The 27,127-nt window shown below is 37.3% G+C and overlaps 1 protein-coding gene across 2 annotated transcripts; it reads left to right on the top strand.

Annotated features, from left to right (window-relative positions):
• Window positions 1–27,075, top strand: RAB40B (RAB40B, member RAS oncogene family). 2 transcript variants are annotated; one of them, XM_050908442.1, is made up of 6 exons: window positions 1–150; window positions 21,944–22,004; window positions 23,968–24,028; window positions 24,908–24,985; window positions 25,531–25,696; window positions 26,121–27,075. In XM_050908442.1, exons 1-6 carry the CDS (start codon window positions 9–11, stop codon window positions 26,390–26,392), a joined length of 780 nt encoding a protein of 259 aa, XP_050764399.1. In that variant the 5' UTR covers window positions 1–8; the 3' UTR covers window positions 26,393–27,075. The 2 variants fall into 2 exon arrangements, with proteins under 2 accessions (XP_050764399.1, XP_050764398.1); XM_050908441.1 differs by having other exon boundaries at window positions 25,474–25,696.
• The last annotated feature ends 52 nt before the right edge of the window (window positions 27,076–27,127 follow it).

Genomic DNA, 27,127 nt, shown 5'->3' with positions numbered 1-27,127 from the left:
CGAGGAGGATGAGCCACGTGGGAAGCCCGGTGAAAGCCTACGATTTCCTGCTGAAATTCCTGCTGGTGGGGGACAGCGACGTGGGCAAGGGGGAGATCCTCGCCAGCCTGCAGGACGGAGCCACCGAGTCGCCCTACGGGTACAACATGGGTAAGCGGCATCCCCCCTCGGGAGCTTCTCCCGCTGCGATGAGGTGTCTCTGCCCGCTGCTCCCCTTTTCTCACCCACGTATGCACAAGCGCCCTGTGGCCCTCCAGGCTCTCAGCATCCAGACCTCGCAGGAGGCAAAGGCCATGGTCTAGCGCTGCCAACTTCGCAGGCTGGGAAATTAGTACAGCTAGACAAACAGATGAAAACAACTGCTTCTGCAGGTTCCTGATGACTTATGGAGCTCCCATGTAGTACCAAAGGAGAAAAAGGGTGCAGGCAAAGACATGCTGAATGATGTTTTGCTGTATGTAGTTTTCAGAAAGGAGGTGGAATTGTTGTCGAGGTTTAAAATCCCACGCAGGTGATCTCTGGGCGAAACTATTTTTGGAGCTCAAGTTTAGAGAAATGTCTTAATACACAGAATGTATTGATCAAGGTGATAGGATTTATCTTCCTAAGCAGTTATTTTTCTGTTGTCATCAGTGAGTAAAGGGAAATACTAATAAAAATGTTTTTCTAGTAAAGGATCTTTGTTAAACAGCAAAGGTATTTGCTGTGACACTGCTTTCACTGAAAAAGCAGAAAAGGAGGGGTTTTTTTTCTCCCTTTTTTTCACTGTCATGTTCTTAATATCAGAAGAGTAGCCCTTTAAGATCAAGGTTCATGTTTGTAGTATGTTCTTTCACTTAAGCTTTTTAAAGGGCAAGACTGAAGAGTCTTGTCCATGCCAGATATATTCTGTCTGCAGAACAGGGAGTTGTGAACATTGCAGACTGATTTAAAACTAAGCTAATGACTCGAGGAAAAGGGGATTTCTATTTTTCTTCCCTTCCGTTCTCCTCTTTTCACTCCCCCGATCTTGTTTGCCTAGAACATACTCTAGTTTCACTTATTTTTTTTCTCTCATGCAAATCTATCATGCAGCATATTAAAAAGCAAATTATCTTGTCAAATTACCCGTTGCTTTAATTTAGTGCCAGTATAAGCCTGTGACTAGTTAATTCACTGGAAGGCTTTACATTGACTTAGGATCTGTTATTATGTTGAGTTCATAGTACTGATTCACAGCGAAGAACTGGAGGGAGGGAGGAGAGTTCTCTGTACCATTGCTTATGAGTCAGACTGTACCTTGAAGGCATCAATGTACATTTTAAGATGTTTGCTTAATAGTTTTGCTAAATTACTCCTTGGGGTGTTGCAGTGTGTTTACTCTTCATGCTCTTCAGGTGGTTGAAGAAAAAGGGACAGAAGGCTTGGGGAGAGAGTGCCTAGTCTGGCTCTGTTCTGTACACATAATTTAGTTTATAAATTCTTATGCTGAAGGAGCACTTACATCAAGATACATTGGAGACTAAACTGAGAGAGAATGTTTGACCAGCTCCTGAGCTCATCAGTCTTACTTCAGACTTTCACATGTAAAGCTTGTGATGCTTGTGTTTTTGCTGTTAAAAAATACTTAAATTGTGTGGCTAACACTATAACTCTGTGAATGGATTTCTTGACAGCCAAGAAATACAAATGCTCTTTTTGAATTATTTTACAAGTAGTTAACATGCAGCTTGGAAATTCTTCATCGCTACTAATAACTTCAAAATGTATACATACAGGGTTGTAAGTTTTAGCTGTTATTTCATAGATTGTAGTCTCTTCACCAGGATATTTATCAATCTATCTGAACTATACAAGGTTAGGCAAATATGGTAATTCAGGACCTCACAAACTGCTATGCAAAGGTCACTGTTTCACAGAGCCAGAAAGAAGTTCTTAGCCCCAAGAAGATGAGCATGTCTGAAGAGAGGGACATGAGTTACAAGAGGAGGGCAGATATAACGGATGGCATGGTAGTAAAACGTGGAAGGAATATAATCTGATTCTTAATTGTATGCAACTAGTGTCATAATTAAGAATTTTTGTACATACTGAGCCTCAGTGTTTACACAATCATAGTATACTGTCTAGTCTCACTTAAGGAAGGATTTTAACTGTGAAAGTTCATAAAAAATATTCTCTCACTTTTCACTCTTCAATTTATAATGTTCTTGCATGCATCAAACTTGAAATACTTTTGAACACTGCATGTAAGCTGCCCAGTTTCTTTGGTGGTCTGTATCTGATATCCCTTCTCTGCCTGTATCCCCTCAGCCTTTCCTACATCATTTGAACGTGGCTGCGTAGGATGCAGCTGTGAGGAATCTGTGCAGGCTCAGGGACTGTGAAAATAGAGATGCAGGGAGAGGGATAGAGCTAAACATCCTGTTGATATTATGACTCATTTTCTAGTTTAACTTGATTTAAAAGCTTGATAAACACTGATTTTTTTTCACCATTTTCAAGTCCTTAGTTATCTGCTAGGATCTACCACTTTCATAATGCCAGCTAGGTCTCTGAATTGGAAAGAGAAGGTCTAGTGGTATGATAGATTCTGTCAAAATGTGCCACATGTATAAGCTTTGAAATGACAAAACTTTGTTGTGGAGCTTGATGAAAGGGAATAGCTTTAAGACTACAATGGAAGAGGAGAGAGATAATGTGGTAGAAGACAAGAGCAATTGAGGAGAGAAGAGGAGCACTGAAGGGCCTTGAAAATGGGAACAAACAAGTTAATGTGATGAAGCATGGGAGTTTGGGCAGTTGTTTAAATTTGTATATGCAAGAGAGACAGAATTTGATGTTTATTGCAACAGGAAAGAGGTTACTCTCGCTGCTGAAATTTAGTAAATTGAAGGCGGGAGTATGAATGTTGCAACGTTTGGAAAAAATGAGCTACAAAGGGTGATCAAGATGAAGGACAGATGAGACCTTGAATAAGGCCAGCTGTTCAGAGAGCTTACCAATTCTGTGGATAAAATGGAAAGATGACCCTGAAGTTACAGGGCTGGGTTTCAGAAAGGACAGCGGTGCATTAGAGTTGAGGAAGAAAAGTTAGAATTTAGCTTTGATGCAGGGTTCGTTCTTGTGCTAAACAACAGGAGGTATCACTAAGATGCACTGCAGTGCTCTAAGAAGTAAAGACACAGATTATTTATAAAGGAAGTATAGGGAAGGACAAGGTGTTGAACAGAGTGTGACCCCTCCTTTGGGAAGGAGAGTCTAAATGAACCCCATTAAGAGAGGTGGAAGAAAGGCTGAGTGAGGATGGACTCATCAGCAAAGAAGGATCAAGGGGCTTTTGGTTGGTTGTTGTCTTCAGCAGCATCAAAGACAGTTAAGCAGACAAGAAGAATGAAGGTAAAATAAAACCTGGAGTTGACTAGAATGGGGAGTGGGGGGGAGAGGGGGTGTGTGGTTTTTGGGGTGGTTTTTTTAGCCATCAGATTCCTGAAGGCTTTATGTGCAGCTATGTAACTGTCTCATCTCAACTCTATGGGCTCAAACTTTAGTTGTATAAACCACAAATTAATTTTTCACAGGCACTTTCTTAACTATTCAAAAATAAATCTGCCATCTTTCTCATTCCCAGGAAAATAAGGCAGTCATATGTCTCACTATTTTTTGTCAGTACACAAAAGTGTTATGAAGTCTGGAGATAGGAAGGAAAGCCAGCATTGTGTGATCAGTCAAGTCCCTGCAAGCTGCTGCTGGCCCACAGGCTGTGGTTTGAAAGCATTTGGCACAATTCAGCTATTAAGAAGGAGTACAATCTCTTGGTCTCCAAATTTTTCTTAATAACCAAAGGGCTCTGTGTTGGAAATAAGAAGGGAAGAAGCTTTATTAACATAACAAAGTAAGGACTGCCATGGAAGATGCATTGCTGAACATGATTCATAGAGATAATTTAGAAAGCAGTTATCCCAGAGATGGGCAGGTAGGCATTAAGGTTAGTTGTCTGGGTAACCTGCCTTTATAGTTCTCCCACATCTTGCTCAAAACTGAAATTACAATAGATTGGACACACTTGGTCTCTAACCTGGTAAGAAAAACTGCATAAAAATTATCTTGTAGAGAGCTGCAGAAACTTTGCTTTTAAGCATTGTTAATTTCTCCTCAGAATAAATTCAGAGGAAATAATTGCTTCTAGACTAGAACGTAATACCTTAGAAGTGCTGTCACTAGGTAGGCAAATATTTTGATGTTTTGCACTAATAGATCTTTATTCAGCTGGATTCTGTTTTTGCTTTCATACTAACGTATGCTTGCAGTGTGGTTGCTTGACACAGGCACTGAAAGGAATGATTGTTCAAACCTGTGTACTCCTACTCCTTTTCTTGCAGGAACATCAGGTTTAAGCTGTCAAATTGTCTCTCATCCTTTCTCACTTAGCGACCTTTTCATATCCTCTTAAGTTCATATCACAGTTGTTTGTCTTCCCATAAATTCTGTCTGTCCTTAGATTGAGAACTTCACTGGGGTATTGGTTGTGTTATCTGAATGCTCAAAAAGATCCTGGTGTGTAATAGTTGTGCATCTTAGTGAGTGGTTGTCTTGATTGCTAAGTGGTTAGAACACAGGCCTAGAGCTTGGATGGCCCAACCTCAAACAGACCTTATGGGGAGAGCCAGATTACCCTTATACATAGGGAGCATTTAGACTGGGATAGTTGTCAGCTGCTCGCATCCCAGCAGACAAACTTACAGCTCATGGTGGCTCTTCCTGATAACTTAATAGACAGATCAAAGCCATTCTTTGGTGTAAAGAGGAGGGAATGGGCCCTAACTAAAATAAGGAAATAAAAGGAAATATTATTAACATGAGAAATTAAAAGACTTAGATTTGTGAGCTGACTGTGGTTTCCTCCCCTCACCCCCAACAAGACCAAATACAGAACTAACGGAGGTAGAAGTCTTACCACAAAGATTTGATGTTAAATTTCTCTGTTCCGTCTTCATAAAACTGTGGTTTTGAAAATGTTACTTGGCTGAAAGGAAGGGGAAATAAAATTGTTTTGTTTTCCTACCAGTATAATAATGAATAGGATGGGTTGCTTATCACTGACTTATTTTGAAGCCATTACATTTTCTTAAACACAACATGATCTAAAGATTGCAACAGAAACTAATGGCAACATCATTAGATTTCTGTATTTCTTTGCACATAGCACCAGCTTTTAGGGACAATCTTCAGTCCATTCTATTGGGATTTCTCCAGCAGAAGAGTTATTTAAAGTTGCTGAGCACCAGTGTCTATGAGTAAATAAACACCTTTTGAGGTTAATTATGCTTACCTATAAATAGACTAGTCTTTATCTCACAGCACAAGGAGAGCAAAAATTGATCACTCTTAGCTGTCATGAAGTAACTTTTCCTAAAAGGTTGAATAGGTGTGAATTTTTTTTCCCCCTTGAATTTTGTTAAAATCCAGTTGTACGCCCATTGATCTCGGTTTAAAAGGATTTAAACTGCATTCTTGTACAAGGAAAAGCAGGTGAGGTTTGATTTAATACACCAAGTTGAAGTGCGTAGAAGACATCTAGTGTCTTTTCTCATTACGGTAGGCTTCTTTGGCATTACTGGAAAGAAATAGTTGCTTCAAATAGGGCATCTAACCTATTTTGGGAGGAGTCTGTAAAGCAGTAATAGATCCTACTCTAAATACGTTAGTTATGACTGCCCCTTTAATGTGTTATCTTACAAGAGCTGTGCTTACTGCTGAAAGATGACATTAATTTAAAATTTTATTATATACTGCATGTGAAGAAAGTTCAGTAAACAGAAATTGCTACCCACTCTGTACTTGCTCTTCTACTTTCACTGTGCTTAAAAGAGAAAAATGGAAATAATTTCCCCCTTTTCTACCACCTATAACTGCATTTTGTCTCTTTCAGGTGACAGCATTGCGGAGTAGCAATTCTTCTTAACAGGTGGTCAATTACGAGAGGCGCATGTTAGCTGAAAATGTGGATCCTGGTTTGACCTGATTCCCTTTATTCTTGCCTTACTTATGACAGATACTTTCCATCCTGGGGGGGGAAGCTTATGATCTAATTCAGATTGGCTTTGTTCTTTTCTTCCATTCATGTGCCTTTCCCCCATCCCCAAATCTCAAGTTTGGAGTCTCATGCTAACTTTGTCGTGCTAAGAATTGCCTGCCTCATGAGACCAGTACATCATGTTTTCTTCCCTGATACATGGCACCATACTTGATTGACACCTTTTTTACCTCTTTTTTTCCTTATTCTTCATAAAAAACATAGTAAAGGATACTGTAGCATTTGCTGTGATGGTCAGGTCAATCTATCAATGTTGATTTTTTTTTTTTTTTTTATTTGTTAGCTGATCTTGCACATCTGTTCAAACAATAAATATTCACCTTGCTTGATTTAATGGAGCAATAGAAATCCTAGGCCTGCTTGACAGTGTATGGTTTTTCCATACGTTTCTTCAAACCTTGCATAAAATCAGTTCTGCTTTATTGCACGCTTTCTTCTACTTGGCCATTGTTCTTCAATTTAATATATTAATAGTATTTCTTTGTTTTTAATATTGCAACTCAAGTGTCATGCATTCGTATCCATCTCATGGACAAAAAGTGTCTTACAATTTCATGAAGGTCAGAAGCTAGGTCATCCTACAGTGAGGTTTTGAAACCCACTTAATCAATAGGCTTAAATTATTTCTCTTCCTAGCTCTCTCCTTGCCCAACCATATTGGAGGGAAAAAAATCAAAACTGTGTGCACATGCACATATTCAAACCAGATATTTGTGTACCTTGTTCTTTTTCAATAACTGGCCTTTATGTTTTTTAGCAAGGCCTATTCAATAACAACAACAAAAGACCAAACAAAGAAGACACCTAAATTTTGGTCAAACATATTATTGTACAGTTTCAGAATGAAGAAGCCTTGAAATCTTAACATCGTGCGAATGTTTTTCAGATTCCTGCCTAGAACCAACCTGCACACGCTTGTCTGAATTTGATATCTGCTATTGCTACAAGTAATACTTTAGATTGTTGTGGCAAAAGAGACTGCAGCAGTAGCTTACTTTCTTCTTTGTCTTCCTCAAGCGCATTCATTCAATAGCACTATGTGCTACCTGTCTCAGTTTCCTTTAGGCTACTGGTGTCTTTCCCCACCGCCCCCCCTGTTTTTTTCATAGATACGAGGGAGTGGGAAAGTGACTGTAAAAACAAAAGTACGGTGAGGCTTCCAGACAGGTGTGCAACATGAAAGACAAAGTCCAGGCTATTTTGAAAAGTGGTCAGACTTGAAGGTAATTGAGTCCTTTTAAGCTGCTTTGGCCTAACCAAAATTGTGTTTGCCTGTGCCAGGATTAAGTTTTATCCAATATGTTGGTTAAATTACATTTACATATTACTGTAAATTTGTTTTTGTTCTGGGAGCTAAACAAGAATGTAAAATGGGATTGAGAATAGAAATTGGCTAAACGTTATAATAAAACTTTAAACGTTTTATTTGTATCCCATTTTATTCAGCTTTTCTGGATTTTGTTTAGTATGAGACTGAAAATATGAAACTAATGCAATATTTACACAAAATACTCGACATGGGCTCGTGTTTGTCATGCTGGTTTTATTTAAGGATCATCTCAAATGTAATACACCAAACATGTTTGGTTTGAGCTTGCTATGCTTTTTTTTATCCACATCCAAATCTGTTGATATAGAGGAACAATTATTTGTACAGATGTGTTCCATTCTTTTATGTCTTGACATGTTGTAATATGGAACTATGAACTGGGCAAGCGAAGCAGTCAAATGCTCCAGTTAGAACTGCAAGTTCATAAGTAAGTGAAGCTGTTACAGATCAAACACTGATTTATCAATATATACTGTATGTTTAATGTCCAGTCTTTCAGAAAGGTAAGATAATATCATCTGTCAGTATTGACTGTAATTTAGTACCTACTCAGGGCAAAGTCCACAAAAATACTGGTGTTCACAACAGTTGTTAATGTATCTAAATTGTCACTCAAATCTGTGGAAAGTTAGAATGCTAATTACTGTGAAGTTAATATGTCATTTCTGCCCAGGAATAGAGGGGGTTTAAAGGTCCGGAAACTAACCTTGCTCACATCTTTACAGTAGTTTGTGGCATCTAAGAGAGTATCCTCTTTCAGCTGAGTGGGATAAGCAGAAAAGAGAAAGTATCACCAATAACGAGCTGTGCCAAGTGACAAAGTGTGTTGAAGAACAGCTGCCTTAAGGCTTTAATGTAGTACATACCTGCTTTTGGTATAATTACATTCTTGTCTGATATGTTAATTAGACTGTTAGTCTGACTGCATATTGGTAAAAAGGAATATATGTGACGTGTTCAGCTGAGACTTACTGGATCTGATCAGTGATTCTTTACAGGAGGCATGGGTTTTTTTGAACCCTAAAGGATATAAATCTCTAAGGAAGTGGAACATATTCTGGTTCATATAATGTTCAGACTGGCTGAACCAAATCTCTATGATCCAGGCAAGATGAGAATCCTCTCTAGGACAGAAAAGTAACCCTTCTCCAACTGGGGGACAGACAGGACCTAGCAGTGAAAACACCCTTACATGCATACAAAACCTTTTTGTCAAGTCAGTAATTTTTTACTGTTTTGTAGGCATATAAACAGTGAAGATTAAGTATTTTGGAATCATGTTTGTTGTCGGAAGCAGGGAAAGCTATTTATTGTTCACGAGATGTAGTCTTGTGCTAAGCTGAAAGCCAGTATAACAGCTTTGCTATTTTTCTTTGTTGCGTGGGATTTGCCATTGAAGGGTGCTGATATGAAAGCACTGTGTGAAATCAACAAGTGGTGTCAAAAGATGGAGTGATTAAGCAATAGCTGGAAGCCAGAAGAGCCAAGGCTGTTATTCCAGAGTTATCTTGGACATTAAAATTATTTGTGCAACGTTGGATTTCAAAGTAGAAACTGGTAGTTTAATATGCAGAGGTGGAGTAAGTATGATGAGAATTTCTGGAATGGAGATTTCCATGCGCTTTAAAAAGTAACTGACTTCTAAGTTAAGAACATTAGAAGTGTCGTCTTGAGCTCGTTTAGCCTAGCACTCTGATAAAAATGGTAAGAGAGATCCTGTTTAGGAAGAACAAGCAAACCTGGCTGCTTTCTGAGGTCTGCTTCCCTCATGCACCTGCCCACCTTCCTAATCCAATATTGGGAGATTGAGAGTTCTTTGCAGCTACTTCATTTGTGAAAATGGGTATCTGTGTGCTCTTTTTTAATTAAAAATTATAGTTGCAACTTTCTATGGCTTTTTTCTAATTTATATAAAGAAACCATTTTGCTATGCATTTCTTTTCTCTTATGCTAGAGTAAGTGGGATTCCGTGACCTCCTTTGAAACATTCCATACCAATTAGTGTAGACACACCTCTGGACTGCTATGAGCCCTCCAAAAAATGCAGCTTTAAAGTAAGATGTTGACTGATGCAAAATCAAACTATTTAGAGTTTCCCCCAATAAATTATTTTTGGGTCTTGGCTTCATGTTTGTATAACGAACTCCCAATGCCATAAATGCCTGGTTTAATTGTGTTTGTTAAATTAGTGCATATTCTTTAAGTGTACTTCAGTACAAAAAACTCTGGAGAAATGTTTTGTAAAAATACTTTCATTCTTGGATTAGAAGAAGATAACTTATTTATTAAAAAGTTCCAGTTATTCTTAATATATGGCTGGTTAAAGTCCCGTGTGTGTGCAGATGTAAATGTAGAGGAGGCTGAACATGTGACGATGTTTAAAAGTGAGCTGCAGTCCATGAGTGACACATTTGCACGAGACGAATTGCAGCTGATCTTTCACACTTTCAAATGCAGTCCAGTCACTTGTATTTAATAACCATGATTTGTTTACTGTGTGGTGTGTTCCAGGCTTGTGATTCAGGTTTTACCTCTTTATTTTCCCCCAGTTTTTATATTAGGTATGTTGAGCGCATCTTGGCCGTTAGTAACTCACTGTTATGCTCCTGCCGTTGCTCTCATTTTTCCTCTGGGCTATGACTTCACGCAAAGAGACCTACCCTGACCTTACCAACATGTGTTTCCTTGTAATCCCACATCAGCAAAGCTGAAATAGCAAAGAATGCTTCTGTACTCTGAAAAAATATATTGAAGGAGCAGTCATAAGTGTATTTGAGGATTGTATGTTTAATTTGCCCATTTTCATAGAGAATGAGCCATTATAGATGTTTGGATGAAACAAACTATTAAAAAAAAAAAAAAAAAACAGTTTAAGAAAGAAAAAGGGGGGTAGGGGTATTTTAGTCCATAGGTTTCAAATCAAAATAATCCATCCCTTCAAAATTTTAGGGACAACAAAGTGTTAATGTATCTCCTGTGCCCTTATACTTTGTTTGCAAGCTGAGTTTATGCAGTGCCTTAAAATGGGATATTTAAGTGCATGAAATATGAAACTGCCAGCTGGAAAACCCAGAAGAGACCCAGCAGGTCTGGCAGCCTTTTTAATACTCTCTCAAGACTAGACTGAGGAAAAGAGGCTCATGTAGCTGATGCATTCAATGGAATGATTGAGTCGGTATACGGAGAGTCTTGTGGTGCAAAGTTTTTAACATGGATATCTGGATACATATATTTCTTTTCTAATTGTTTTAGCAATCCCTGTACACAGTGCATGATCTCAGTCAGTCAGGACTCTGTTCTTCTAATCTTTCTGTATGGTTGCTTTGGTAAATATGCTAAGTGAAGTTTGTGTAGAGCACAACTTTGACTTTTCAAACCACTTCTGAATTAGTAGATTGTGGTTTAACTTGAACACATACTTTATCAAATAGAAGCATGATAAATGGAATTTTAAACGAGTTCATAACCTCTAAACTTTTAAAATTATTTTCTTTTTCAGTTCAGACAAGAAACACAGTTCCTTTTAGAATGATGTTAGTCGTGGAGCAAGAAGATTCCAGAGTCCAAGCATACATGTGGTGTAATAATTTTTCCATATAAATTCTAGGTTTTGTCTCCAAACAGAAGTTTAATCTGGTACTGTTTGAGAACTATAGTTTTATAGGCAGACTCACTTATCAATCTACACTGTATTTGTCTTCAACATCTGCAAGACAGGCTAATTCAATGCAGAAGACAACACGAAATGTAATTACATAGTTTTTAAGTGAAGAAAAGTCTGCAGTTCTAACAACTTAAATGAAGTTTGGCCGCAGACTAATGAGTCACCTCTCTGGAGGAGAGAGACCTTTGGGCGGGTAACCTAAAAGCAGCCTCCCAGTACCCATGAGGAGGTCATCAAGAGGACAGAGTGAAGCTCTGTACATGGTGGGGAGGGTAAGAGACAACTGGTGTAAGCTGAAACAAGAGAGGTTCAGAATGGGTAAGAGGAAAAACTTTTTCACCGTGAAGACAGTCAAGCTGTGGGACAGGTTGCCCAGAGAGGTTATGCAGTCTCCAGGCCTCATATCTGATCCTGTTTTGAGCAGGAGGTTGATCTGGATGACCTTCTGAGATTGCTCCAACCTGAAATTCCCTTTGATCCTATTCACCTGAAATCAGCTTATTTTAATTTCTTGGAAAACTGAAACTAACTAAATGATGAATGGAACGAGAGCTTTGTATCAGTAATGTCTAGTCTGTCTTTCTCCTTTAAATCCTAACAAAGGTTGTTTGCTAGCATTTTGTGTTAATGTTTTGTCCTGGAAAAGCAGTACAGTTATAACTTTGGCAACTCTTCTGCTGGAATAGCTGGGGAGGAGGAAAGGGGAGAAGTGGAAGCATAATCCAAGCCTGACTTAATTTCCTTCATTTTTCTAATGGAAGGATATGTCCTGAAGATATCTTATGACTTGGGAATTCCTTGAGTTAATGGTAATGTTATCTATAAAGCCCATTTTACTGCAGCATGTGTTTCACTTGGAATTCCAAATTTAAGAAGTGCAGTTGGTCTTCTGTTGCTTGGTTTGGAGATTAGTTTGAAAGCTCTTCCTCTTCAAGTATCTGTGCTTTAGGAATGATGGCTGTATGTTTTCTGGATGATAGCTTTGAAGCCACAGTACTTTTTCAATAATGATATGAATTTTGCTCTCTGGCATCTTTAAAGCAAAATTATTGCACTTCCACCTACTTGTTGTGAGTTCCCACTTTGATGTTCAATTCATCATAATGACAGAATTCTTTACTTGTTCAGCTCAAAGAATTATTTTTCAAGTAATCTTTTTTCTTCTCTTAACAAGCAGTGCTTTGTGGGGTGCAAAAAAATACCTGCTTTTTTCTTTTTTTCTTTTACTACACTTGGTGACAAATACTGCTGTGACTTCTGGGAGTATTGATAGCATCCTGGAGTAGGCTTTTGGGATTTTTTTTTTTTTTTTAAACCTTGGTTGTATCTTGCCATTTATCGTAAGTATTACTTACAATTTCATAATATACAGGAATATGCTTACGAAACAATTCTGATTTTTCTAATTGTTATGATATATTGATATGCTTAACTGAAAGTGGTGGTTTAATTATTTAGAATCGTTTATTTGAGACATGATTTAAAGCCTAGGGAAGTTTTGGAGAGGTTTGCAACTGTTCTCAGTGAGCTCTTAGGCCTAGAGCTCAGAATAACGGTGGCTAGATGTTCTTGCGATTCTTCTCATGCCAAGTATTTTTGAACTGGTTTACTGCTAATGAAGTGTCAAGACATAAAAGGTCATTCTTCTCTTTTGGAAAATATTGTAAAATGTGAAATATTGCATCTGTTTTTAATGTTTTATGGTAGGTTTGAAGCTATTTTCCCTTCCAGATTCTGGCCATATTTCAAACCTAGTGTTTAAGATATAAGGAAGGGCAAGTTCTGCATGGCTGTGTCCCATTTCTTGCTCGGTTTGTAGAATTTTAAAAGATAAGTAACCTGCCTTCTGGTCTTTCCTCATGCACCAGGATGATTTGACCCCCATTGTTAAGCTTTATGATAAAGAATTATTATACCACAAAGATATCCACAAGCACTGAAAATATTGGACAATCAACTGTTATATAAAACTTATTCCACTTTTTTGGGGTTGGTTGTCTTAGCCTGGCCAAGCTTCCCTTCGCTGTACTTTCCATAGATCTGCGGAGTACCACATCATAGCTGTTGCTTGGGTTACATGTGTATCTCCAAGAAGATGAAACAAAGAATCACGTTTTAAACTTTATTTAATTGCAAGGAGAGTAGAGGTTGGATTGTGAATGAGAGGCTGCCCTTGAGAGCTGATGCTCTTTGAAAATACTGTAACTGAGTTTTTTAGGAAGATAGGATGCTTGTTAACGACGTGCCTGATGTATGCAAAGGAACTCTTCTTGCAATCCATATCTGACCTATAGGAATTGATGAACAGCAGCAGTGAGAAGATGGTATCATGGAAGAATGTATTTTTTTCCCCCAGTACTTATAATAGAGCTTAATTGCTAAATCAAATTCACTGGTGCTAGGTTATGGTTATCTTTAGTCCATTTAATATCAAAGTAAAAGTTGAGGGCAATTCTTTTTATAAAATGCAAATCTTAAGTAGAAAAGAGCTGTCTTAAAATACTGTTGCTGTTTTATAACAATGACTCTAAACTGGGAACTTCTTGATGTTACATTTTTTATGTTCGAGTTCTGTTGCAAAGAATTTGGAGAGACAGGCAGGGAAATCGTAAAGCTAATGTTTGTTGTCTTCTGCCAAGAGTGTGTTACTTTCCCAGTGTAGGGAACCAAGTGATCTGCATTCTCTCTTAACTCATAATCTGATGTTATTGGCTTTAAATAACTACAAAAAAACCCTTTGGTTAATAATTGCTACTAGTCAGTAACAATCCTATCTCAATCCATCTCCCGAGCTGTCAGTAGTTTTGGGCATCTTGTCTTTTAATGTGAATTTTCTAGTCAGAAGCGTGAGTTGCAGTGTTGTGCATGAGCAGTTAGATCTGGATGGAGGAGAACATAGATCAGCAAGGCACCAGAGGTGTTCTGTGATCAATGATCACCCTGGGCTCCTTGTTTCATTTGATTCTTTCACATCTGTGGCAAAAAAGGATCAAGAAAAAAACACCTCACTTACAAGATTGCTGGGATTGATATATTAATCTCTTCCCAGTTTATTTCAAATTTATTAATAAAATGTGCTGAACTAAAGGAAGAACTTTTTTTTGTTAGTAATGCTAATAATAACATTCCCTTTTCCTGCAGTGCTACTATTTATAAACAATAACAAGTTTATATATAGCAGCTTTCATCTGAGGATGTTAGCTGCAACTTGTAGTAAACATTTGAGTTGACAAGCTTACCCTATGCCTCTGATATCCTTTTCTTTTGGAGTGGAAGAAAGGAAATGATGAACTGAAGTGCATAGTTCCTGCTTCTTCCTGCCTTGGGGGATGGGAACAGTTCTCTTCTTGTAAAATAAATTTCTAAGGCCTAGATTGTAAAGAGGCTATTTTATTGTTGACAAGTAAATGTTAAGACTGAGGAGAATGAAATATGATCTCAGGATTTTTCCTCTTAATGTGAATGGAAATGGATCGTTCACTAGTTTTGGTTGAAAGTTGATTATTAGCTGATGTCAAATAGTTTTCTCTTCTTTCCAAACAGTTGTCTGCCTTGAATGTTTAGGGGTTTTTTTAGCCATCTTAGCAGAAATACTGCAAGCTAAGGCATGATTAAACAAACCATGTACTTAACAAGTTGTTTGCATGTTCTTTTTGGGGAGGGTGTGAATTTAATATGCAAAGTACTGGATTGTTTACTTACTAATGCTGATAGTAAGAGGATGAACAGAAACTTATTCAGTTACGGCTTCTGTAAATTAGCAGTCTGACTAATTAATTTGGGGGGGCTTATATAGGTTTTGGAGTTTCAGTTGTTAATTTTGTTTTTACATTAGTATTGGAGGTATGCCATAAAGTAGTGTCAAACTTCTTACTCCAATACCATTTGCTTTGGTTCTAAGGACAACAGTCTGGACTAGAGCCAAGTAGAAGTGCTCTGAGAGCTTCAGGTTTTAACCTGGTGCCCCAAAAATTTTGTAACCATGAAAAGCTTCTGTGTAATTGTGAAAGAGCACTCTCTTTTTTTTTTTTTTTTTTAAGTGTAGATTTCTTGTAAACTTAATTCCTTTAAATGTTTAAAGGAAAACAGGTGTACTGAAGGATACCTTCAGTATATTGGATATTGGCATGTGTCTGTGACCATAAACAAAGCTAAATATAAAGCTTTCTGATACAAATAGCTTCTTTTTAAAAATGGGAAAGTTGTCGCATCATTGAAATGAGTGAATTATCTGTGAGAGTTTGTAATTGTGGTTTATGGGTTGATTAATGAGGTGAAGAATACAGTCTAGATCTAAAATTTTAGTGTCTCTATTTCAATCTGAATAGGCAATCTGTGCTTTTCAAACAGATGGCTTTTATTGCAGTAATTAAGTGTGATGGAAAAGACTGGAATTCGGAAAGTGATGATTATTCTGAAATGGCGAGCAGAAGGCAAATATGACTGTCACATAACCTGACCTTCGTGCTTACATATCAAAAGATATAGTCCAGTTTTATTGCAAAGAGTTTATATCTTTGCAGCATGATGTTGAAAACATGGGGCTTAGCTTTTAAAGCTTAGCTGAATTTTGAATCAAAAGTATGCTGTGGGTCCATTTGCTGTGAACAATAAATGAATGGAGTTGGAAGTTGTGTCACTTGTCAAATATACTTGAAACAGTTATAAATGTGTTCTGAAGAGAAAAGTTAGACCTTAATTTTAATATGTATATGAAAGGCTGGATAGCTGAGGAAACTTAAAGTGGGAAATGATGGGACCATTGAATTCTCTTCATGCCTGTGAGAAAATGGTTTTAAGCACTCTCTGAAACCTAAAACTGTTTTCAAAGTGCAGTCAACAGTCTTTAAACCTGAAGGATGTTTTCAGTGGACTTTAACTACAGGCCCAGAATCCCACTGAATATTTATTTATTTATTTGTAGATACTTAATTATTGGCATAGAAACAGACAGCGGGAAGGAGACATTAGTATGTGTTTGAGATTATTATTATTGAATGGTTAATTTGGACAAACTGATGGAGTGAATGATTGCTGGAGAAGGTGTTTAACGCTGAAATTTCTGGAAGGCGGTCAGGCCATGGAGGCAGGGAGTTGGAATGTTTATTATTATTATTATTATTTTCTTATTATTTTGAAGTAGTTAGATTCTGTTTTAATTAAATGTGAAAGCTGCTAATCTGACATCAATTATCTACAAGGAACAACATGCCTTAAACTTTAAAGAAAGGACACATCAAGAGGAGTAAGTAAAAACAATGAAACCAGTTCTTGTAGTGTTTATGAGCTAAAATGTAACAGAGCACCAGGTTCAAAGATGAAGAGTCCTGTATTCTGCACTTTCTCAGGTATAAAAAGGGTTGGGTTTAGGAACACTTCTAAGACATATGTGCCACTGAATAAAATCTTTCAGTGCTGAACTAGTAAAGCACAGCTCTGAAGAATCTAGTCTTAAAGTTCTTGGGGTTTTTGCCCGGTTTTTCTTTCTCCCCTCTCCTATAACGTATTGAAGTTGAAACACAGATCCAAAGCAAATGCAGAACAAGCTCCAAACCATTAAAATGTTAGGCTAACATCCAATTCCTATGAAAAATTTTGAGGGACAAGTCTGGATTTTACTCTGTGTCATATTATCAAGATATGACCAATGGTTGGTCTGTAGTCCATTGCTTCAAATTTCGTTCAAGTGAGTCAGTCTGTTTTTCACTGCTGCAAAGCTAAACAGCTGGCTGTTAGTCACACTGTAGGTCATTGAATCTCAATTATTAAACCGAAGAGAAAAGATTTTTGGTGTAAATAATGTAGCCTTTGGTGGAACAGAAAATGAGCAACTTAAATGACTGAAGGATTCTGCCCTAAAGAGACCCATCACAAACCCCAGAAACTTTGATACACTACTATAAGCTTCAAGAGAAGCAGAAATTCACAGGAAGCCTTAAAATACTCAGTGTTGACATGAATGCAGTGTGGTCAGTGAAGCATAAGTGATAGTGTGGTAATGGCTGCAAAGCATCGATGCAGAGAGGATGGCTTCCTATTTACTGCAGTTGTTACCAAACAGCTGAATGCTTTTCTGGGAACCTTACTACATTCCTAGGTTCAAGAATATTTCTTTCAGTTTCCTATCTGTTAATTTTGTGTTTGAGAAGAACAAAATCTATTACAAATCAATTGGATTTAAGCAATCCAAACCCTTCAGCAAGGCTAGTGACTTGTTTCAGGTTCTTTAATTTCAATTTGTGGCTTTAGGTAAATAATTTTTATTAAAACACATCCATGTGAAAGTATTCGGCACTGGGAGGTTTTTCTGGTTTACTTCAAAGTTGAGGTTTTTTGATGTAGCAGCCTTTTTCTTCCCTTTCTTGTATAGAGATACATTTTAGTTGCATATCCAAACAAAGCTATTCTGTCTTACTAAATGAGTGAATAATGTTCTGGAAGGACATTTGAGTTCTACAACAGCACAATCCACATCTGTTGGTCTCATTGTTACGGTTTCATGCTGTTCCTGATGATTCATGGCAAAAGGCTTTTTGTTTTGATTCTTAATCAGTGGCAAATGCTAATTGCAGAGATGTTCAGGTTATATTATCAACTGCTTCTATCTGTATAACAGCTGAAGGATAAGGAAGTTTCTGAATCCATCTCTTCTTCAAAAATCTTTTGAGAAACCCGTAAGATGCTTTCATAAACAGCAGCTGATAATAGTCTGTTTTTCAGACTTGTCTTGTGCATGCCATATAAAAAAAAAAATGTAATGTTTTGCATTATGTGTGTGGCTAAACATGAGCGACTTGCAGGAGTTTATGGTCTGTGGTGCAAAGCACAGTGCCAGGTTTATTCAGCTGTGTATCCTCTAGCTATGCAATACAAATTTTCTATGCTTGGTATGTCTTTTAACAGAATGATGGATGTCCGTTCACTGTGTGGGATGTGTCAGTGTTTGCTAAACATGGTCTGTGCCTCTTCATTAACTTTAGATAAACTAGTGGAGGTATTTCACCCTGCGGGAAATATCAGCGGTAGCACGGGATGCTGAAATGAGTTATATAGTGTTATGCAGGGTTTGTTCTGCATGTTTCATGATTTCAAGAATTTCTGAAATGATGAAACTTGTTCTTTCAGTGCACAAACAGTTTCAATGTCCTAGTCTGTTCAGTGTCCCAAGACTTTGTCTATAGGTTTGGGGGTTTTGTTTTGTTTTTTAATTTTAACTTGTGGTTTGTAGATTTGACTATTTCCTAATACTGCTGGAGAACTGGAACACTTTGGCCGATAAATGAAAGTAAGTCTCCCAAAACTGGTGGTAATACATTGGGGTTTTTTTGTGTGTGTGTCTTTCCAAATGTACAGATAAGAGGCTGAATTAAAGGCAGAAGATGCTTCCATTCACACTTCTGCAGTGAGCTCAAAGCTTGAAATGCCTATTATTGCTGTCCCTGGCCTTTGAGCTCGGTGCTTATCTGGGAACTGTGAAGTTGGCATGGCACTGAACCAGTCTCTGATTTGAGTTGGAGTGATCAGAAGAATTTAGCTCCCTCTCTTTGCTGCCAGACTAGAAGGGGCTGTGTCAAGAGATTTTTTCCTAATATACTCCTACTTGACAGTAGGATGTATTCATCAGATTGTAAAAGTGGGAGTCGCGAATGTGTATGTTGATGTAACTCAAGTTAACTATCCTGCAGGCAATAGAAATGAAGTGGCATCTTTGAAATATGTTTCCTAATAATGTGTGACTTACCATCACAGTGCCTCTATCTTCCTGATCTTCTTACTTACCTGGTCTTCATATCACAGCAAGACTGCTTCTTAAGCTTGCTTTCTACCATCTCTCTGGTCATTGATAGCTTCTTCCTTACCAGGATCTTGGTAACAGGCAATTCCTCTTGGCTTCTCATCCTTAAGAAATGCCCTCGCTCTCAGAGCTGCACATACCCATTTCTGTAGGGCTATGGCAAGGTGACTTAACACTCCTCTGTTGTTCTTGGCTTTCAAATTGGGCAGATGTTCAGCAGTTGCTACTGCTGCTAGAAATGACATATACCATGTAAAAAGTCAATCAATTCATAGATAAAAATATTTTTAATTAATAGTACTGCAGTGCAACTATCCTTCAAAAATTGTTGTTTTTAAATCTCTTTCAACTTATAAAGTTTAAAGCTGGTTTGACTCTACTAATAATATCAGCAAATACCATACAGAAGTAAAAATGATTTGCTAATATTGCTATGAAAGTTTTTGACTCCTAGCTATTTAATCTACAAATGTAAATTTTGGTATGCAAGAAGCCAGGAAATTAGAGAAGTGAGGTTATTTGTACTAGAGATAAAGAACTTGTTTCACTATATGCTTTAGCATCTATGTTACAATAGGTATCCTACAAAAAAAAAAGGAATTGATGCTATTGTGCTGTGTAATAAAAGCATTCAGAGTCCCCCAGTGTCTGTTTTGGAGGAGAAATTGGTGATAGTTGTGTGCAAATGAGTTGTCTTGAGACTAAAACCTGGAGACAGCTGCATTGGGTAATGGTGCACTGATCTCTGGGCAAGAAATTATCCTGATTTGTAACTAGAGAACATTTCCTGGGGTAGTGCATCCATACGTCCTTTTAGAGAGTAGTGTCTTGTGATTATAACTTAGTGAATTCAAGTTTCTGGTTGTTTTCATAAAATGGGCTCAAATTTTATTTGCCTCAGATAGCATCTTACACGTGACAAATGCCATTTGAGCAGTTGAGTGTGGTGCAAATTTTAGCAGAAGCACAAATGAAGCATCTCTTTTCTTTGCCTATGGCTACAGGGGGAGCTGACTCAGCTGCCAACTGTTACCTTGCAATAACTTCTGTTTGGTAGTTTAACATCTGTTCTTTATTCCAGACCTAGTCTTACAAACTCCTTTCCGTGTGGAAAAGGAGGTGGGTAAGGCTTCTTTTTCTGTGTCTGCTTATTTAAGCCAGAGGGTTTAAAACCTATTTTTTTGTTCAAAAAAATGGAGGTAACTGGCTGTCAGTGACTACTTTAGAGACCTCTTCATGACAACTGGTAGCAGCACTTAGCAGTGCTCTAGCGGAGGAGCAACAGGCAGTCCATTTTGTTCACTTGCTGACAAAACGTGTTTTCAGGCAAAGAGAGCAAATCTCCTGCATGGTAGGTGTCTCCCCAGAGTTGTGCTTGCAGTTGAGACAGATTTTCATTTGTTGTTTATGTGCCGTGCTATGCTCTACTTTTTCTTTGAGAGTCATGTAAGTACTTGATACATTTTTTTTATTAAACTTTCAAACTTCTCTTTCCCCCTTAAATATAGCAAAAAAAAAAAAATCTTATTGGTAAGCATTTGTTATGTTTATCAATACAAACATTGATATATAGATTAACTTTTTTGTTCTGGATGTTGATGCCACCCATAATAATGAATCTGACACTTATGGGATCATCTTCAGCACTGTCATCCCTCTTCCACTGGTAAAGATGTGCTGAAATCTTAATTAGGGCACTCTTCTGCATGCATTTGTTTTTTCCATGTCAATGTGTTTTTCTTACCCTCTTGTTTTGGTTATGCTCAGAAAACGAAGCGTGTCTCTCTCTTTTTCAAGGTGTAAGTCTCATTACATTTCAGTACATTTTTCAGAGCTAGTTTCCATGCTTTTTAAACTTCATTTGGAGGGCTCTATGAATAAATGTTCAATTCAAGAAGTTAACTATGACACAGCAAAGAAAACATGAGAAAAACGCCTTTACCAGTGTAACTGTGTTGCTTGGCTGCACAGTGTGAATACTGAATGCACACTTTTTAAATAACATTTAATAAAATCAAAGCCTCTCTTTCTTCTAATGTTTATAATTGTGCAATTTGTGGATGCAGTACTGAAGCACAGTGTTCATAGACCATTGACCCCAGCATGGTGGTGGATATTTTCAGGGGTCAACTGCAGCTGCACAACTGCTTCTGATTAGTTTGACCTAATCCAATTGAAACTAACATGCTCATTTTCCCCAAGAAAGCAGTAATGCTAGACTTGAGCTTATTTTTACATAGTTTAATTGCTTCCTGGGGCATGTCAGGTTAGCAGTAGAAAGGTAACATTATGTAACACTGAAGGTTGTTTGCAAAGATTACAAAATGCACAATAAAGATGTGACCTAAGTTATATGTGTGCGTCTGTATAGATGTATAAGTATGTATACTTAGAATACATACCTCCCTTAAACACTGCAGTGCTTCTTCAGCTCATCTAAAAGAGATACTGTGGCTCAACAACAGTTGGGCATGTTATGGGAAGGAATAAATGGAACCTGCCGGTGTTCTGCTGGACGCTAACTGCATAGGTCTTTTGGGCAGAGAAGGCTGTTATCAATGGGAATGGGAAAGGCTGGAAGACAAAAGGCAAGCTGCTTCTTGCACCATCTGCTGCTCTTATATATGAGAAGGGGACGTGTATCTGATATAAGAGCTGTCTGAGTCAGAGATGATAAGAAAGAAATAATAGAGGCAGTAAAGCTAGGGAATAGAGGAAGAGAACAGCATTTAGTCTGCAACGTATGTATGAGAGAAAAGGCAAAACCTAGTTCTATCTTCTTTTGTCAAAGAGGTAAAACTCTTTAAGCATATATATTGTCATGATAATGAATAAAACAGACCATTTATCAACGTGAAGGGAACCTGAGACATCTGCTCTGAATGGACCAAGCTTAAGTAATATGAAAGGTCTTTATAACTTTATATGAATAAGTTGTTTTTATCCGTATGCAATTCATAGAGTACTAATGACAAATACCTTTTTTTAAGGTCAGCTTCTTTGAAATCTATAACTAACTGTGTGTATATTGTACACCTGCAAGCTGCTCTAAGATTTGCATGACTGTCTTCCCTACAGGTATAGATTATAAGACTACAACGATTCTTCTGGATGGCCGACGAATCAAGCTACAGCTCTGGTAAGTGCGTGCTCCACCTTTCCTCATAATTTATATTTCAAAGATACAAAAATGCAGCTCTTCAGGGCAGGAGTTCTCCCTTATGCTTTAGAAATATTTAGTCAACTGAGGAAGAGTGAGCCAGGCAGCTAGCCCTTTGAGTAAGTCACGCTTTCTCTTTACCTCCATTTTGCATCTACTTTATTTAAAATGGGGGACCCTACAGTTTCTGTACATGAGAGATGCATAACAAATACAGAAGAAAGGCACAAGAGTTTACAAGTGTCTTCAAGATAGATTCAAAGTGCCCTCAAAGATTATAAAATATACTGGTAGTGAGAACCGTGGAAGTACCTTAGAAAGCATACAGTGATTGTATAGCAACATCCCTTTGCTCAATTTATTAATAGTAATGGTCAACTAAATAACCACAGTATTATTAAAAAAAAAAAAAAACCAAAAAAAACGCGGCGTTATTGCTCATATAATTTAATTGATATGCAATTTGATGTGATTCGATCTTTACAAAAACATGCCAAGAACAAATAAAATTACTTTAAAACAAATGTTTTTCCTGTAGGGTCAAATATTTGGTCTGTCAGGGTGCTTTTACGTTAAGGTTGTTTGAAGATGGCCATCTTCTGGTTCATTTAGAAATACTCAGCAAGTGATACAACCTGAAAAATGCAGCAAGGTTACTGCCTCTTAATTACATTGTTTTCCTCTTTCCCTAAACTAATGGCATAAAAGAGGGAGAAGCAGGGTCAGTGCAAGGCAAGAAGGAGATGGAGTGTGATTTTTGAGGAACCAGAATCTAGATAAATCAGAGACACAGGTTCTAGGAACAAGCAGTGTTCAAATACAGTAGAGAATTGGAGGTGAAGATGAATTATTGTGATTATATCCTTTTCCTCCTGGAAAGAGACAATCCTGTGCCATTTCCATCTTTAAAATTAATTTTGGTGTGTGTTTTTGTTTGAAACTTTTTTAATTACTGGAGTTAAATGCCTATGTGTCAAAGCTAAGTTATTTTTAATTTATTCTTCACTGGTGGTTTTTGCCTTTATGATTTTCAAAATAATATTTGAAATGTTAAATGCAATGATGGATAATAGTACTCTGCCATATGGTATCTTCATTACTTGATATTTTGTTCACCTACTTTCTTTTTCTTCTTCTGTCTTCCACTTTATATAGCTTAGCAAAAATACCATATAAAGCTTATCTGAGAAGCAGCCAGGAAGGAGATGTTTTAATCCTTTTTGTGAAGGGCAAGGATGTTCTTTGGACTCCTTAAAATAACAGATTGGAAATGTTTCTACAGTTCACCATATATGGAAATATGTGCCTTGCATTTGAAGATCTGTAATCTACCTCAAAAAGTGTTTATGGAATTTTGCTTCGTATCATGTTCTTCACTATAAATTTGATTTTGCTTCCAAACATTTTATGCAGTGATTTTTTTTTTATTTTATTTTTTTTGGTGCATGTTTTTCTAAAAATCTGTGCTGTCTGTGATTCTGTAGGGATGCTTTCATCATACTAGACTCATGATGAACTATTGCTACTGTAATCAAGAATTTACTGTTTTTCCATTAGTTTTCTTGGTGATAGCTATTGTTTCCTCCCACTTCTCTTTTGCTGTGAAAACAGAATCTTTCTTCAAGCTGCACTAAATGCAAAGTCTAGTGGCATACATACACTTGAGTAGTAGCCTTTGTTTTCCAAGGGCAATCACAAGAGTAAAGTTTGAAGTTCTTGTCCTCTTATCCTGAGAAATCTGAGAAATGTAGAGGAAAGGGCAGAATGCCAGTAGGGAAAAACTGCTGAGAGCGAGAAGAGCTCTTATGCACTAGTGACTGCTACTGCATGACTAATGGAGAAGAGCTGATACTGATCAGGACAGATGAGTTAATCTAGCTGAACTCTTAACATAGGAGGCCACCTACTTCTTTTAAAAATATATATAATTTATTTCTTTTAGGGATACATCAGGGCAAGGGAGATTCTGCACCATATTTCGGTCTTATTCAAGAGGTGCTCAGGTAAGCAAAGTACAGCTTTCTCAGTGATGAGTAATGGTTGTTGGATGAATGAAAGCAGAGTTAGCAAACCATTGTGATGGCTTCTATAGCTCACTTGTAGATTTGCATGCAGATTCAGTAATAGTCTGAAGATAAAATGAAACATGGGAAATAACAAGGGGCAGGATTTTCTTTTGGGGAGGGGAAGTCCATGAGATTGAAGTTGAATCAGGGTAAAATAGAGTGATATATATTCTTATGCCTTCTTGTTGGTTACCTCAATAACTTAAGCATCTTATCTTTGATCATGTGAAAGCTATGCTAATACTACTTTTTAAAACTGTGTGCCAAGTAAGAGAAATTGGTAACATAAAACTGTCAAGAGTAATGTGAAAAATACATAGTCTAAAATGCGATGAAATGTAATGACTTGTAAGGAAATGACTTTAAAAAAAAAAGACACACTAAAAGTCACTATAGCTTCAGACTTTAAAGTATTGCTATAATTCATTATATGTATTGGTTCTGATGATTTGCATCTGTTATGTTCCAGAATTGCACAGAGCATTGAATCTTCAAGCTGCCGAATGTGACCAAAAATACTTATTTGCTATGACTTGTGATGTGTGTATGATCAACCAAACTTGTCCACTATAAAAAGAAATATTTACCAGTACATTAGACCCTAAAACTAAGTCAGAGTTTCTGCCCCTTAGCTGATCTGTAATCTGCACACAGAGATGGGGCTTGGTTTCACAGGATGCTGAGGTTCTGCTCCATTGAGAAGTTGCTCAGCATCTTACAAGATTATTTCAGAATTGGAGAATTTACAGATAGTATTCTCTGTGTTACGTTTCTGTTAAACTTACAATTTTTATTTTTTTTTTTTTTTTAATACAGGGAGTAATACTAGTGTATGATATTACAAATCGTTGGTCATTTGACGGAATCGATCGATGGATAAAAGAAATAGATGAGGTAAGGTACAATCCCAGAGTGTCGCTAGTCTGTAACAGATGACTAAGACCGACTGCTTATGATATTTTCTACTGTTTTTACTGGCATTTGCAGGCAGTGCTTACTACAGAGTTATCCAAGATGCCAAATTTACAATTTTCTTTCTATGTTTATAATTCTAGAAAGCTGGAAACATATCAGCTGAAGTGTCTGATTTCTTTAAAGGTGTTGATGGAAAGCATATGGAGGGCAAAGATTTCATATTGTAGTCCCACTCTTGCTATAGATTTGCTACATCATCTGTGCAAGCCTGTCTTCTCCGAGGAAGGGATGTTTTTAGATCAGAGAATCATAGAATAATTTAAGCTGGAAGGGACCTCTAGAGATCATCTGGTCCAACCTGCCACTTAGTCTTTAAATCTTGAAAAAGCTTTTGTTTGTTTTAATTGAGGGAAGGGGAAAATGGAAGCCAAAATATTAATTTTTTTTTATTGCTTCTCTTTGCTCAGCATGCTCCTGGTGTACCAAAAATCCTGGTTGGAAATCGCCTTCACTTAGCCTTCAAGCGCCAAGTGTCTACTGAACAAGCACAAAGCTATGCTGAGAGGCTGGGCATGACTTTTTTTGAAGTCAGTCCCCTTTGTAATTTCAATATTACAGAGTCCTTTACTGAGCTAGCAAGAATAGTATTGATGAGACATGGAATGGACAGGCTCTGGAGGCCGAACAAGGGTAAGCGATGTACACTGCAAATGTGTAAATTTAGTCCTAGCTAAGGTTTATGGTTCATTAATATAAAATAATTTTCAGAAACTTTAACCCTGATGCAAAAACATCCAAAAAGAAGAATCGGGAATCCTGTACAGTTTGCTTTCTAAACAGAAAATATATATGTGCAGGCATAACCTGTTCTGCTTTTGTAGGGAATAACGTATCTTTCCGAGAACTTACATGCTCAGACATCCAAGTATTAAGACATAAATAGGAAACTGAAGCAGCAGATATTTTGGATAATGTGTATGTGGGAAAGGGTGTGGGAGGAGAAAGGAGAATTCATCCTGGAAGTACAGAGTGCATGCAGAGTGCTGGGTGTGCTACTACCATGTGGCTGACAAAAGCATGCTATTATAATGCAAGTTTTATGTCTGTTTTTAAGTACTGAGTCTGCAAGACCTTTGTTGCCGTGCCATAGTTTCCTGTACCCCTGTGCATCTTGTTGACAAGCTCCCTCTCCCTGTTGCCTTAAGAAGCCATCTCAAATCTTTCTCCATGGCAAATGGCCTTAATGCCAGGATGATGCATGGACGCTCATACTCCCTCACATCCAGCAACATCAATAAAAGGAACAGCTTAAAGAAAGCTAAAATTATCCGTCCACCACAGAGCCCGCCAAAAAACTGTACAAGAAACAGCTGTAAAATTTCCTAAGCTCTCTGTGGGAAAAGGAACCTGGATGGAATCCCCTCATGTGAAGCGTTGAACACAAGGACTCTTTGTTTAATGGTTGAGCACGCTCTATGTATGTATCACACTACATAGACAAAAATAAGAAAAATAAGTCTTATTTTAGAGCTTGCTCGCTACAGTAATGCTGCTTTGGAATGAATGACATGTTCAGTGCAACTGAAAGGATGTGACGTTTTGCTGTTGGATTTTCATACTGCATTTTAGTTTCTGATGTGCATGATGCCATTGTTTTTACTAGTAGATGTGTTTTCATATAGGGGATAATTATCATTATATTCGGTTCTTAATTCCATGAAATCTGGAAAGTGACTTACTGTGTAATTGTATAAAATCCTGTCTTTTTGCAAACTATTAAAAAATATAAAAATGAGTAATTGGTTTGCATATTCAGGCAGAGGTTTTTAAACACAATGTATTGTATACATTGTTAAATTCTAAAAATAGTGTGACAAATTCTAGTAATACTGCAATTGTGCATTTGGATTTTTTGTAAAGCTTCCTTGATAACTTCGAAGCACTAACTTAAGCTAAAAATGTGTATATATAATTATTATGCACATACACAACAAGGTTTTGTCCCATTAGTGTATGTAATAGATTTGATAAAGTTTTTGGTATGTTATTTAATACTTTGGGGAATTAATTTGTGGTTTAAATACTTATTTTTCTGTAAAAAAGAAATAAATTACATTTTAT

This window comes from Gymnogyps californianus, chromosome 19 (genome assembly GCF_018139145.2).
Source record: "Gymnogyps californianus isolate 813 chromosome 19, ASM1813914v2, whole genome shotgun sequence".
Classification (NCBI taxonomy): domain Eukaryota; kingdom Metazoa; phylum Chordata; class Aves; order Accipitriformes; family Cathartidae; genus Gymnogyps; species Gymnogyps californianus.
The sequence above is the reverse complement of the archived record's forward strand: the minus strand, read 5'-3'. Positions and strand labels throughout refer to the sequence as shown.

Coding starts and splice junctions, on each gene's coding strand:
- RAB40B (XM_050908441.1), top strand. CDS start 9: ATGAGCCACGTGGGAAGCCCGGTGAAAGCCTACGATTTCCTGCTGAAA. Junction 22,005..23,967: donor CGAATCAAGCTACAGCTCTG/GTAAGTGCGTGC, acceptor TATTTCTTTTAG/GGATACATCAGGGCAAGGGA. Junction 24,986..25,473: donor GGATAAAAGAAATAGATGAG/GTAAGGTACAAT, acceptor CTCTTTGCTCAG/CATGCTCCTGGTGTACCAAA.